General features: G+C 42.8%; 1 protein-coding gene across 1 annotated transcript in view; it reads left to right on the top strand.

The window, feature by feature from the left end:
- Positions 1–4354: 4354 nt before the first annotated feature.
- Positions 4355–15799, top strand: part of NDC80 (NDC80 kinetochore complex component) — a gene marked incomplete at both ends in the record, with an annotated part of 49962 nt that continues 38517 nt past the window's right edge. Inside the window, 5 exons of the mRNA XM_080714386.1 lie at positions 4355–4455; positions 7058–7135; positions 9191–9314; positions 9416–9588; positions 10829–10931. Of these exons, the coding sequence (XP_080570512.1) occupies positions 4355–4455; positions 7058–7135; positions 9191–9314; positions 9416–9588; positions 10829–10931 (579 nt within the window). The remainder of the gene's footprint in view (positions 4456–7057; positions 7136–9190; positions 9315–9415; positions 9589–10828; positions 10932–15799) is intronic.

Raw genomic sequence — 15799 nt, 5'->3', positions numbered from 1 at the left:
TCCCAGTACTTGAGAGGCTGAGACAGGAAGATCGCAGGTTCAAAGCCAGCCTTAGTTACTGAGGCCCTCCACAACTTAGTGAGATCCTGTTTCAAAATAAAGAATAAAAAATCGGGCTAGGGGTGTAGCTTGGAGGTAAAATGCCCCTGGGTTCAATCTCCCATACCAAATATATATATATATATATATATATATATATTGGAATTAGTAATTCAGAAAAAACTCAACTCTGAAGACCAAATTCTTAAGTGTCTTGCATTTCCATAAATGTTATGTATACTTCAAAACTGGACTTGTACACAGAAGAGAATTTAGCATTCGTGTTATGTTATAGCAGCTCTAAGAAAAAATGCAATGTTTTAATATCTTTTAATTGCAGAGTTGATCTTTCAAATTATTCAGCCAACTTGGCCAGAGGGTTTTAACCTGATGTTATCTGGAATCCCAATCTGATCCTCCTCCTCCCATCCTCCTGTACCCTACACAACTTATTTCTTTGGTCCTTGATTTCAGCCACTATGTCCACATCCTTCAGGTTAGGAAGCTGCTGAATTCCTTAAAGGTGAAAGTGCCCTGTAAAATTAAAGAATACTGCATTACCTATGGCAATTCATATTATTTAATGAGATAACTATATCTAGGGCAGATCACAGGATTTCAAGAGTTGTCAGCAGGTCAGCCTTGTTTTTTCAAACTACATTTGCCACAGTAAATAATCCTATTCTGATATACTGTTTGTTGCCCTAACCACTGCTATCAAAGGAGTAATTACTCTAGTTAAATAAAATGCAACTTTAACAGAACATCTGAAGCACAAAATCCTAACAAAACTGCAAGGTTAAGGATCCAGATCTGTAATCAGTTTGAACTCCACTCAAGTAACTAGGTTTTACAGAACTTCTTTATTTTTCTCAAATAATGTTTTTTTTTTTTTTTTTAACAAGATCTCACTAAATTGCGTGGGCTCTCTGAACCTCAAAGCCATCACTTTTTACAGCATCTCAGTTTAGAAAAATTAGAAAATCCGCAGGAACTGCGATCCACAAGGCCTAATACACAGCTCACGTAAATACTAATTGCTGGTGATGGTGATTTTTGGTCCCACTTCGTAGGTGGCCCTGGAATAGCTAGTAAGATCTAGAAATTTAGAGGAAGGAACTGAACTCAGGCAAGACAGGCCACTTAGCCAAAACTTACAATTCTAGTTAATGGGAGTTACTAGGACCCAGATATCCAAACTCGCGCTCACGGATTTCTCTCCACTCTCCACGTTGTGGGCAACACCTGTCTGCAGGTTCAGACTCAGGGAAGCGGGGTGTCCAGTTTTGCAAGGTAGTGTAAAGTACTAAGGTAGTGAAGTACTCAGTTCGCCTTCCGCTCCTTCCTGCTTCACGCCCACTCCCCGGATTCTCCCACGCAACCCACCACGGGTCCGCGAGACCCGAGCCAAACCCGGCGGCGACCACACCCGCGCGAGCCGAGGAGCCAGTGCACCCACACTCAACATCCAGCAGTTCCCAGAGCCTCCCGGTGAAGACGGCGCCCAGCTAAACTGCGGCCTGAAAGACTTCCTTTTCAGGACAGAGGAAACACTTCCGGGTTCCTCAGACTCCTTGGGCGCCGCCATGTTGCTGTACGGAAAACTTCTGCAGGGCGACTCGGAGCACTCGGGCCATTCTGCGGCAACGCCGAGTCTCGGGTCTTCCGAACTAACTTTAAGTAACTTTAATGGTTTGTCCAGACTTGGTCTGGGAAGCTGGCACCGGCAAAGACACGCCAGGATGCCCGCGAGCCAGCTGGGGGCGGCCGGCACGCGGACTTCCGGCGACTAGGCGGGCGTGTCCGGATGCGCATGCGTACGCACGCCGCGCGCGGTGACGTCAGCGCCGGCGGAGATTTTAAAATTCCAACGGTCTGGGCGGGCGGAGGCGGGACCTGTGTTTGGGGTTGCTGTTCTCTTGGTCTGTCCGACGCGTGCAGAGTTTTCAGGAGAAATTCGGCGTCCGGGTCACGTCGGGGAGCTGGAAGAAAGGTAGCCGTGACGTGGGGTTAGCTGCGAGTGGACGCTGGGCGCGAGGGGGAGAGCGGGGTGCGGGCGAGCTGGCGGCGGCGGCGGCCCGGAGGCCACCAGCTCCGACTGGCGGCGCACGCTGCGGGGGAACAGGCCCGGCGGAGGAGTAGGCAGTGTCCAGGGAGGCGGCGGGGACGCGGGCGTCCCTCTGCGGGAAGCCGGGCAGGCTGGGTGAAGGCTGGGTGGACACTGTGTCGGGATGCAGAGACCAGGCGGTGTCCAGGCATTTGTCGACCCTGAATGTCCTTTTAAGTAGATGTGAAAGCAAAGACATGTTAAAATGTTCTGCAAGTGGCGGCAGCCACTCTGTGCGTAAGATTGGCCCGGTGTTGGGAAACTGCCTCGGTATTGATTCCCAATAAAAAGGTGAAAAGCTGTCCGCCGGGGTGCTGCGCACGCACTCCGGTGGAGAAAGCCCGCGGCTTTGCCCTCCGTCTCCTCTGTCCTAATGTTAACCCACGGGAGGAATGTAAAGACGGTTCGTGCCTTAAAATTGTAGAATCCATCAGAAGCCCGAAATAGCAGGTAGCTCCACCTGGAGCATCTTAAAACTGTAGAGCTATCCAGAGCCTTTCCCTTGGAGATTACAGGCAGCTGCACCCCTTGCAATTAAATCAGTGCCTCTGTCTCCCCTTTTCTCTGTGACCCGGCCTTGGTAGGCGGGATGTAAAATCCATATGTTACTTCAAAGTACCCAGAATTGGTGGGCAACTGATAACAGCAGGAATAGAGAAGAAAGATTATCAGCACCGCACTCAGTGAGTACCTATCAGGAGACAAGATAGTAGCACCTGCCTGAGAAAATGAGTTGCTAGCTCAGTTGACATAGTAACACTGATGAGAGATTACCATCCAAAACTGAATTTAAGGGCCGGAGTCCAAGAAGAGGGAGAGGTTGTTTTGTTGTTTTGTGAAACAGGGTCTAAGTTACTGAGCGCCTAAGTAACTGAGGCTGGCTTTGAACCTGTGCGATCCTCCATCCTCCTGTCTCAGCCTCCCAAGCACGGGAATTACAAGCATGCACCACCATGCCTGGCTTGGAGTGAGAGTTTTATGCCCACTACACTGTTAAAATTGTAACAAGTTCTTTTTTCTTTTTTCTTTCTTTTACTGGGGGTTGAACCAGGAGGCTTTCTACCTTTGAGCGACACCCCACCCTTTTTTTATTTTTTATTTTGAAGCAAGGTCTCTAGATTGCTGAGGATGGTCTGCAGTCCTCTTTCAGCCTCCCAAGTACTGGGATCACAGGTGTGCGCCACCGCATCTGGCTGAATTATTCTTGAAGAGGGACATTCTGACTGGGAAGACAGTAATCAAATATAAACTAATAAACAATAGGTTAACCATAGAGCAGGAGATGTCAACATGAAGGAAAGAAACAATGGCTCCATTCTTTGAAGCCAACGGAAAGGACACATCCTGGGAACTATGAGGCAGTTCTTGTCAAACAGACTCTGACCTGCCATTGAAATAGGTACAGCCTCTTGCAGTGATGTGCTCAGGGATTTTGATACCATGGATACCCTTGTGAAAGCAGGAATCATACCTTATTCCTCATTGCATTGCCTGATAGATTCCCTTGGACCTAATGTGTAGTTGAGAGATGTTTGTGTGTTTGAGTAATTTAAATAATTTGTTTTTTAGAACTAGGCATAGTGGCGCATGTTTGTAATCCAAGTATTTGAGAGGCTGAGACTGGAGGATCGCAGTTTGCGGCCAGCCTCCGCTACTTAGGCCCTTTGTAACTCAGTGAGACCCTGTTTCTAAATAAAGAATTGAAAATAGGACTGGATTGTAGCTCGGAAAGAGAATGCCACAGGGTTCCACCCCTAGTACCACAAAGAATAAATAAGTAAATTGTTTTAAAATAATTTAAATAGGTGTTTTCTTTTTCTTTTCTTTCTCTATTTTTCCCCCATGGTACTGGGGATGTAACCCAGGGGCATTCTCCCAAGCTACACCCGCAGCCCTATTTTTTATTCTTTATTTTGAAACAGGGTCTCACTAAGTTGTGGAGGGCCTCACTAAGTACTGAGGCTGACCGCCATCCTCCTGTCTCAGCCTCCCAAATGCTGGGATTACAAACCTGTGCCAGATGGCAGCCAGCAGGTGTTCTTTTCAAATGAGAACTTCAGTATAGATGAACAAGTAAAGATAACCCAGGGGAGATACTTTCTTGAAGAAAAGATGAAACTTAGTTGTATTTCTATTATTGCGTAATCTACTGTTTTCTTCCACTGGAACATTTTGTTAATACTGAATTCATGCATGTAGGTGGTAAGCATGAAGCGTAGTTCGTTTTCCACTGGCGGTGCCGGCCGTCTCTCCATGCAGGAGCTGAGATCCCAGGACCTCAATAAGCAAGGCCTTCATACTCCTCAAACGTAAGTGCCTTCATCCAGGACTCTCATTTGCATACTTTTGTGTGTGTGTGGTACTGGGGATGATGACCCCAAGGGCATTCTACCTCCGAGCTACACCCCCAGCCCTATTTTTTATTTATTTTGAAACAGGGTCTCACTGAATTGCAAAGGACCTCACTAAATAGCTAAGGTTGGCAGTGAACCACGATCCTCCTATCTCAGCCTCCCAAATGCTAGGATTACAAGCGTGCATACTTTATCTTGGACAAAGAAATTGTAAAGCCAGTTCATACAGAGATGTAGCGTGAGTGATGTGTTAGTGAATCCCATCTGTCCCAGCGGTACCTAACTTGGGGACAGTGAGGTCTAAAAGTGGTCATGCTGCTTGCTCTTCTGTGTCTTCTCATTTTTTTTCTCAATTCCCAGAGGTAAGCGCCCTAACCAGGCACCTCCCTAAAAGAGCTGTTGATTCTCTTTCAGCACAGTTTTATATGTTTTCCCTTATTATGCAACTACTTGTTAAAGCAGACTTGTGCTGTAGCCTGAAATTTACTAAGATGTTTCTAATTACAGTAGTTCTTAAACCTGAGCAACGTTATTTGCTCGGATGACCAGCTGTAATGTATACCACCTGCACAACACCGCTGTGTCCTCATGTCCATGCAGGTGTTCAAATGGGCTTGATCTCTAACCCCAATTTCCCGTGAGGAATGCTATAGGCCTTCTAAACCTAGGTAGACGTTCCCTACTAGCTATTCTTAAATTACTTAGGTTTACATAGCATAAGCCTCTGCTGCTGTTGGAAATTTGAAGTATTCATGTGTTTTTATTTCTCAATACTACTAATGGGGGGAGTTACTGGTGATTGAATCTAGAGTCAGTCTACCTCCAAGCTACACTCAGCCCTCTTTTGTTGTCATTCTGTTTGTTTTTGTGGGGATTGTTTTATTTTGTTTTGCATTATTAGAGATGGAACCCAGAGGCATTCTACCTCTGAGCTACATCCCCAGCCCTATTTTTTATTTTGAAACAGGGTCTCACTAAGTTGCAGAGGGCCTCACTAAGTAGTTGAGGCTGTCTTCAAATCGTGATCCTCCTGTCTCAGCCTCCAAAATGCTGGGATTACAAGTTTGTTTGTTTTTTGAAACAGGGTCTTACTAAATTGTTGAGGCTATTCTCCAACTTGAGATCCTCCCATCTCCGCCTCCTAAGTATTCAGAGTATAGAGGTGTGAAACCATACCCAGCTTTTCAGGGTTTTTGTGGGGGGGGTGGTAATGGGGTGGAACCCAGGGGCCTTTCTACCTCCAGGCTATACTCCCAGACCTATTTTATACTTTATTTGGAAACAGGGTCTCACTAAGTTGCTGAGAGCCTCACTAAGTAGCTGAGGCTGGCTTCACACTTGTGCGATCCTCCTGTCTCAGCCTCCAAAGCATTGGGATTACAAGCTTGTGCCACCACACCTGACAAACTTTTCAGTTTTTTTTTTTTTTTTTTTTTTTTTTTTGGTGGTACTGGGGTTCCTGGAAGCCCTTCTACCTCCGGGCTACACTCCCAGACCTATTTTTTATACTTTTTTATTTGGAAACAGGGTCTCATAAGCCAGCGCGCGCGGCTGGCTTCGAACCTGCGCGATCCTCCTGTCTCTGCCTCCCATGCGCGGGGATTACAAGCGTGCGCCACCACGCCCGGCGAAACTTTTCAGTATTTTTAACAGAATGTTTTGTACTGTTCCACATTGTATATACAAAAATATTTTAAGTCTTAAATTGTATTGGATGCCGGGCGTGGTGGCGCACACTTTATACTTTCTTTTTTTTTTTTTTTTTTTTTTTTCAGGTCTGAGGATGGAACCGAGGGACATTCTACCTCCAAGCTACACCCCCAGCCCTATTATCCTTTATTTTGAAACTGGGTCTCACTAAGTTGCAGAGGACCTCACTAAGTAGCTGAGGCTGTCCTCGAACCGTGATCCTTCTGTTTCAGCCTCCCAAGCGCTGGGATTACAAGCATGTGCCACCATGCCCGGCTGATTATTAACATTTTATCATTACAAATTACATTATCTTTTGGCCCATCCCAATCATAACACCTCTGATTACTGTTAAAAAGTTTCATGGAGCTGGGTGTGGTGACACATGCTTGTAATCACCTCATTTGAGAGGCTGAGACAAAGATCACGGTTCGCGGACAGCCTCAGCTACTAACTGAGGCCCTTTGCAACTCAGTGAGACCCTGTTTCAAAATAAAGAATAATAGGGCTGGGGGTGTAGCCCAGAGATAGAATGCCCCTGGGTTCTATCTCCAGTACTGGAAAAAAAAAAAAAAAAAAGTTTCATGGAGCCAGGCACTGTGGCCCAAGCCTGTAATCACAATACCTGGGATGCTGAGGCAGGAAAATGGCAAATTCAAGGACAGTCTCATCAACTTGGCCAGTACCCTGTTTCACAATAAAAAGGCTGAGGGTATATCTCAAAGATATAATGTCCTTGGGTTCGATCCCCTGTACAAAAAGTTCATGATTTTAAATCATATTTATACAAAATAAGGTACTAGTTCCAACATATTTCCTTGACCTGATAATCTTTATATTTAAAGTATTTTTTCTATTTTTCTTAAAGCAAAGAGAAATCAACCTTTGGAAAACTGAGTATGAGTAAGCCTACGTCTGAAAGAAAAGTCTCCGTATTTGGTAAAAGGTAATGATATCTTTGTTAGTTCTAATGAAAGGATTCTCGTAGCCATTTATTGATGCACTCAGGGTCCAAAAAAATTATAATTTAGTTTTCCCATTTTAAATATTCCAAATTTTATGTTACGTTGGCTTTAGATGTACTAAGAGATAAATTAAGCTGGGTGTGGCCGGTACAGGCCTGTAATCCCAGTACTTAGGAGGCTAAGACAAGAGGATCACAGGTTGATGCCAACCTCAGCAACCTAGCAAGGCTATTTGAAAATAAAAAGGTCTGAGGATGTAGCTCAGAGGTAGGACACCCAGGATTCAATCCCTACTACCAAAAAAAAAGAACAAGAGAGAGAGAAATTAATACATTTAGACAGCTATTTCATTGCAAGAAGTGAATAATAGATTGAAAATTGTATACCTAGCTCTGATACTGTAGAATTACAGATTGTTAAATAAGGAGGGACCATTCTTCTTTATACTTTTAGTGATTAATGAGAATTCCAAAGAACTTTTGTGGGCTATATCAATATTAACCATATTAGAAAAAACTAAGAGAAGATTTTAAAATATATCTTCAACTTAAAATAACAATAAGCCCATTACATGATAACATAAATTTTTATTTTTTTGGTACTGAGGATTGAACCCAAGGTCATTCTACCTCTGAGTTATTCCCCAGCCCTATTTTTTATTCTTTATTTTGAAACAGGTTCTCACTGAGTTACTGAGGCTAGCCGCTAATCTGCAGTCCTCCTGTCTCAGCCTTCCAAGTACTGGGATTACAAACTTGTGCCACCAAGCCCGGCTGTATGTTTTTAATTTTAAACACTATGTTTCCAGCCAGGCATGGTGGCACATGCCTGTAATCCTAGTACTTGGGAAGCTGAGACAGAAGGATCACAGGTTTCAGAATAAAAAATAGAAGCCAGGCGTGGTGGTGTACGCTTGTAACCCCGGTAATTAGGAAACTGACAGAAAGCAGGCTCGTGACCAGCATCAGCAATTTAGTGAGACCCAGTTTCAGTGTAAGTGATAAGAAATGGGGCTGGAATGTAGCTGTAGATAGAATGCCCCCAGGTTCAATCCTCAGAACCACAAAGAATAAAAAATAAAAGGCTAAAGGTGGAGCCCCCTAAACTCAGTTCTCAGTACCAATTATTTAACTAATGATGAAAGCATGTTTCAAAAAACAAAGCAGTTTCAATGAGAAGAGTGACATTGTTTTTAACAGTCCTGCAAATCTCTAACATCTGGCTTAATAGAAGACAGCTAGATTCTCATATATCTGCTTTTGCTTTCAATCTGTTACAGTGTTATACATCAGTAGCCAACCAGTCTGCCTCTGGAAAACATCACTGTACACATATGAACAAATAAAAATGTAACACCTTCGCTTTTTATGAAATTAGACTTCTCAGTGATCACAGGAGAACACTTGGAGGACCCTATCTAGAGTGGAGAGCCTTGTCTGGACTGCAGTGGGGAAGGATTGGCTGTAGTGGAGCAAAAACTTGGTTTCCTCCACCCCTCTTATGTATAAAAATGGAGACAGTGTCTCTTCACAAGGCAGTTCTGAGTTTTGATTAAAGGAGATGCTGATAGTATTTACAAAACCTAACAACTGTTGAACATTCCTATAAGCTAGGCATTGTTTTGTCTGTTTTAACTCCTAATCAATCATCAAAGGCAATTTTCCCACAAGAAATAGTAGCATATGTCAGAGTTGGAAATGTGGAAATAATCATTGAGGGGTTAATGGAAGCAAAAGGACTTAGTTATTGAATAAACTCATAGAAAGTTGGTGCAGAAGATCAGGTAGACTTGAAATGCACATTGGAGGATGGCATATGTGGTGTTGATGCAAAGTACCAGCAGTACATTTTTATTTCCACCTCATATCTAAATTATCTCCTAATTACAATATCCTACTTTATTCTTTCTCTACTTTAAATAATAGAATTCTGTTTAAGTAAGATACTGATATTAACATTGAAAAATGCTTGAAATAATTCAGACTTGACCACAAAAGTAAAGAACTTTAACTGACTTTTTAAAAATATGTTTTTAGAACCAGTGGACATGGATCTCGGAATAGTCAATTTGGTGTATTTTCCAATTCTGAAAAAATCAAGGACCCAAGACCACTCAATGACAAAGCGTTCATTCAGCAATGTATTCGGCAACTCTGTGAGGTATTTCATAATTTAAGTAGTTTAAATTGTGGATCCTCTCTCAGGTATTTTTCAGCAATTTTCCTATTATAATGTTTGATGTCTCATAAAAATTATTGTAGTTTCTTACAGAAAATGGTTATGCATACAGTGTATCCATGAAATCTCTACAAGCCCCATCTATTAAAGACTTCCTAAAGATCTTCAGTTTTCTTTATGGCTTCCTATGCCCATCATATGAACTTCCTGACACAAAATTTGAAGAGGAGGTTCCGAGAATTTTTAAAGACCTTGGGTACGTATGGTATAGTTCTCACTGGTCTGGAGAGGTTATTGTAACAGATGAATAGAACATGTTTTGAGGTGAATCACTATAAACAGTATATATAGTATAAATTCAAGGGAAAAAGAAATGACTGGGTGTATCAGTCTGCTTTTTGTTGCTATAACAAAGTATTAAAGCCAGATAATTTGTGAATAGGGGATTGTTTGCTTCATGATCGTGGAGGGTAGGAAGCGCAAAAGCATGGTGCTGGTGTCTGCTCGGCATCTGAGGGCCTTGCTGGGACATGATGTGGGTGGCAAAGGGGATCCCCAGGCAGACAAAGCAAATGCATCTGAGCTCACTTTATAACAAGGCCACTCCTTCAGCAACCAACTGATCTCCAGTGGGTTGATCCCCTCATGAGGGGTCTGCAGTCACTTCCCAGTAAGCCCCACCTCTCATCATCAACATCTGACTTTGTTAATTGGACCAAATTTGTAACAAATGGATTCTGAAGGACCAGCTTTCAAGCTATGACAGTAACTTGTCACAGAACTATAGGTGACAAAGCATAAGATCCTGAACTGCTGGAGTATAGAAAGTGTGGTCAGGTTATCACAGATGTTACAGAAGCGAAAACAACAAGATTGAGATCTGGTAAAATGGAGTGAGACAGTTAAAAAGAATGAAATCCGGGCGTGGTGGGCACGCTTGTAATCCCCGTGCTTGGGAGGCAGAGACAGGAGGATCGCGCCGTTCGAAGCCAACCTCGCTGACTTAAGAGACCCTGTTTCCAGATTAAAAAATTAGACGTCTGGGAGTGTAGATCGGTGGCAGAAGGGTTCCATCCCCAGTACCACCAAAGAAAAGGAAAGAGTGTAAAGAGTTGTCCAGCACGGGAAATGCATTTGGGGGTGAGTAGTTCATACACGTGGTGTATTGGAGTTAATGAATTTAGGAGAACCAAGTATCTTTTGGGAGAAGTCTACACAGTACTCCCTAGGGCGGCGACAGACCCCAAAGGAGAGCCCCCTATCACTAGACCTGCTAACTCTGCAACTTAAGGGATTATAAGTACAAAGCATTCTGCAGAGAAGAAACCAAAACAACACAGAATCATTGGAGAGTAAGATGACTAGAATGGGACCCAACAAATGTCTTCTAAACATGCAAGACTATGGGGGCATGTGAAATGGAACTGCTCGCTTAAATGTAGCCGTCGGTTTTACTTTATGAACATAAGGTTGTTTGTTTTTTTAATCTTCCTTAGGTACCCTTTTGCGCTATCCAAAAGCTCCATGTATACAGTGGGAGCCCCTCATACCTGGCCTCACATTGTGGCAGCCTTGGTTTGGCTCATAGACTGCATCAAGGTATTGAATTTAACATTTTAAATGTGCACACAGGAAAGTTTGATTTGTCCTCAAAAACACATTCCTGTTTCTCTCCCAGTCTTGCTTTTACCACTTATCTCAGAGTTGGCTTCATAGCTGGATGGGGTGGTGCGTGCCTGTAATCCTGGTACTTGGGAGCTGAGACAGGAGGATTGCAGGTTTAAGAACAGCTTTAGCAAGTAGTGAGACTCTCATCAACCTAGTGAGCAAGACCCTGTTTAAAAATAAAAATAAAATAGGGCTGGTGGTGTAGCTCAGAGGTAGAAAATCCCTGAGTTCAATCCCCAGTACCACAAAAAACAAAAGTTGTCAGGCTTGGTGGTACATTCCTGTAATCCTAGTACTTGGGAGACTGAGAGGGGAAGATCGCAGGTTCACGGCCAGCCTCAGCTACTTAGGCCCTCCGCAACTTAGACCCTGTTTCAAAATGTCGGCTTCATAGTTTTTATATTCCAAAGCACATTTGGGTTTAAGTTCTTCAAACGTAACACATGGCATGAAGGGTGAGAGGAAGGGTCCACACTGGTAAAGAGATGATTTGTCTTCGTGAGGTTTTATAAATTGAATAAAAACAAATTGATAGGAAATTGATTTTCTTGTTTTCCCTCATGAAATCCAGTTTTTCTTATTTAAGTTAAAATTCATATTCATAACTGGAAGTTTTGAAACATATAATCATGTAGCCATCATCTCTGAGATTAAAGACAACAGCTTAGAACATTTTTTGGTGGTACTGGGGGTGGAACCCAGAGCCTTTCTACCTTCGGGCTATACTCCCAGACCTTTTTTATATATATATATATATATATATATTTTATATGGAAACGGTCTCACAAAGTTGCTGAGAGCCTCACTAAGTAGCTGAGGCTGGCTTCGAACCCGTGCGATCCTCCTGTCTCAGCCTCCCAAGCCGCGGGGATTACAAGCATGCGCCACCACGCCCAGCTAGAACATTTTTTTGGATATAGTTTTTTGTGGTGTCAGAAATTGAGCCCTGGGCCTCATGCATGCTGGGCAAATGCTCTACCACTGATATACCCCAGCCCTAGATGTAGTCTTCAAAGTGCTTTATTACTCTACAAAATGCGTACAGTCATGTGCTGCATAATGACATTTCAGTCAGTGATGGGTGGCATACATGACTAGTACATTAAAATATACCTGGAAAATCCCCATCACTTAAGCAAACTTGGAAATATAAAGCAGTAGTCATGTGTCTATGGTGACGCTGGTGTAAACAAAACTGTGCTGCCAGTCACATAGAAGTATAGCACATGTGACTATGGCAGTACATAAAGCTCGACAATAACCATGGTTACTGGTTGATGTATTCACTGGTTCATGTTACTGCACTTTTATCGTTATTTTAGCGTGTACTCCTACGTAATTAAAAAAATGTTTACTGTAAAACAGCTGTATTGTGCTGGCAGCAGCCTCATTCGTCTCCTGTTTATCGCCTCTCTTGATTGGATCAAGTGGCTCTTACCATCTAGCTTTGTGTAAGTACACTATGATATTTGCACAAAGGCAGAATCGCCCAATGCTCTTCTCAGAACATGTTCCCGTCATTACGCAATGCATGACTGCATATTTTTTAGACTTCTAAGATACGTGCGTGTATGCATGCGCACGCAATTTCCCACCAGGAAACTTGCACCATTAAAAACTCCCCAACAGCTGGGCTCATTGGCACACACCTATCTCTAACACCAGTATTTGGGAGGCCGAGGCAGAAGGTTCACAAGTTTAAGGCCAACCTGAGCACCTTAGCAAGACTTTGTCTCAAATTTTTAAAAAATAAATTCAAAAGGCTATGAGTAGCTTAGGAATAGAGCTCCTCGGGTTCAATACTTAGTACCACCAAAAAAAAAAAAAACTCCATAACAATGTGTGAGCATCCCTCTTTTCTATACTGTAGGCATTATTTTTTTTAAATCTTTGCCAATTTAGGAAGTGAAAACTAGCTTATTTTTAATATATGTATTATTGAAACAACTTGTACTTTTATATGGTCTGTTATTTGTTTTTGTTTTTGTGGTACTGGGGGTGGAACCCAGAGGCTTTCTACCTCGAGGCTATACTCCCAGACCTTTTAAAGCTGGGTGCGGTGGCGCACGCTTGTAATCCCCACACTTGGGAGGCTGAGACAGGAGGATGGCACAGGTTCAAAGCCAGCCTTAACTACTTAGTGAGGCTTTCAGCAACTTAGTGAGACCCTGTTTCCAAATAAAATATAAAAAAGGTCTGGGAGTATTTCTTTTTTAATATGCTCTTTTTGGCCCGTTTTATATTTCATTATTTGCTTTTGCCGTTAATTTGAACCTTTATGTAGTAGGGTCCTTATATAGCAAACTTGATGATGTTTTGTTTTGTTTGAAATGTGGTCCAAGCTATCTTAAACTCCTTGGCAGAAGTGGTCCTACTTCATCTCACTAGTATCTTGGGCTATAGATTCTCCCCACCATGCCCAGCTGTTCTTTTGAATTCCCTTTTTCCAAGGTCCCCCCAACCCACCTCCCAATGTCAGGAATTAAACTTCAGGCATAATGCATGCTAGGAAAGCACTCTTCTACTGATCTATAACCCCAGCCCTATTTTATTATTTTATTTTGGGCAGAGTCTCATTACGTTGCCCAGGGTAGCCTCAAGCTTGTGATCCTTCTGGCTCAGCCTCCCAAGCAGCTAGCATTATAGGCATGCACCACAGCTATCAGTGAGAGGGATCTTCTGAGGTGCCTCCAGGCCTTAGTTTAGGTTGAAATCCCCTCTATCTTGTTTGCCTGATATGGTAGAACTGAACACCAAAGCAATAGAACCTGCGGGAAACTGTATATTTCTTATTCTAGTTATCTTTCCCACTTAGTCTTAAGAATTTTAGCCACACATAGGAGGGCCTTCTTTACTTCTTTACACCACTTATTGAAGAATTCAGTATTTTCTCAGTTTTGCATTATTCTCAATATGTTCTTAGATTTATTTCTCCATTCTTTTTCCTACCTCTGCATCATGAACCATCCTAATTCTTTTTTTTTTTTTTTTTTTTTTTTTTTTTTTTTTTTTTTTGCGGGTCTGGGGATGGAACCCAAAGGCATTTGACCTCCAAGCTACAGCCCCTGCCCTATTTTTTATTCTTTATTTTGAAACAGGGTCTCACTAAGTTGTGGAGGGCTTCACTAAGTAGCTGACGCTGTCCACGAACCGCGATCCTCCAGTCTCAGCCTCCTGAATGCTGAGATTACGAATGTGCGCCACCATGCCTGGCTTTCAATTTTTAATATACTTTATTTAGTGAAGGAAGATTCTGCTTTTCAGTTTTTCTAGCTACTTTCATATTCCCATAGCCCCACTCTTTTTTTTAATTCCAAGAATTGTGATTTTTTTTTCCATTGGTGTCACATTGAATTTTTAAATATATTAGGGTTCCCATCTCTCTGTGTGTGTGTGTGTGTGTGTGTGTGTGTGTGTGTGTGTGTGTGTGTGTGTGTTTCTGGGGATTGAGCCTCCAAGCTATACTTTCAGCCCTATTTTATTTTTATTTGGAAATAGGGTCTTGCTAGTTTGATGAGAGTCTCACTACTTGCTGAGACCATCATGAGATTCTCCTGTCTCAGCCTCTCAAGTACTGGGATTATAAGCATGCGCCACTGCCCCGTGGAAGTTCCTCCCCCCCCCCCTCTGTTCTCAGTACTGGGAATTGAACCTCCCAACTACCCCCAGGCTATATTCCCAACACTAATTTTATTTCTTGGAAACAGGGTCTCACTAGACTGCTGAGAGCCTCACAAAATTGCCAAAGTTGGCTTTGAACCTGCAGTCCTCCCTGTCTGGGGTGACAAACCTGCTCCACCACACCCATGTAGAAGTTCCCATCTTTGTGTGTGTGTGCATGCGTGCGTACGAACCGCGCGCATACTAGAGATTGAACCCAGCCGCATTCTACCTCTGAGCTACACCCCAGCCCATTTTTTTTAATTCTTTATTTTGAAACAGGGTCTCAGTTGCGGAAGGTATCACTAAGTATCTGAGGCTGGCCTAGAACCCAGGTCCTCCTGTCTCCGCCTCCCAAGTACTGGGATTACAAGTGTGTACCACCATGCCCGGCGGACATTCCCATCTTAACAGTATTTATTAGTCTTATCATTTAGAAAAGTGTTAAATCTCATTTATCCCTATGTCTTTGGTTTCTTTTCTAAAATGCTGTAATTTTCCATTAGGCAATATATCTTAAAGTTACTTGCATTTTTCCCCAGTGGTTTGTTATTGAAATGAACAGATTCTTTTTTTTTTTTCCCATTGTATTTTTATGCCTCCTCACACAGGCTTGGCGCATAATCAGTTTGACGGTGGGTTAGCCAGTCTCCTCTCCTGTGCTAACAGCCATGGAGATGGAGTTGCACGTGGCAGCCTTTTGATTGGTGCTCAAAGTGAGCAGAGCTTGACTTACGTGCAATCCCTCCCATTTGAAATTTCAGTGTTGAGAAGTGGTGTTATTTGGAAAATGCCTCCATTAGCTAAAGATTCAAATCTTTTTTCTATCCAATTTCAAGTTAGAATTCATTCAATGAAATCTTCTCCTGAGTTCAGAGCCTATCAGTCCTTAAAATAGAAGCCTTTTATAGCCCTTGGGACCTTTTGGTCCCTGCGTAGAGCTGTCCTTAAACCTTGCAGACCAGGCAAGAATTTTACAAGGACTTTCACAAAACAGCAGAAAGTCTTTACCCTGATGAGAAGGGAGATTTTGTTCTTTATCCTGGGCTATGTCTATGTGTCTCACAGACATTAAATTGGACTATCACCCTTTTAAAGAAAGACAAGGCAAAAGATGAGTTGATAGAGCTCCCCTGTAT

Source organism: Muscardinus avellanarius, assembly GCF_963383645.1.
Source record: "Muscardinus avellanarius genome assembly, chromosome: 17".
NCBI lineage: Eukaryota > Metazoa > Chordata > Mammalia > Rodentia > Gliridae > Muscardinus > Muscardinus avellanarius.
This window is presented reverse-complemented; position numbering and strand designations above follow the sequence as displayed.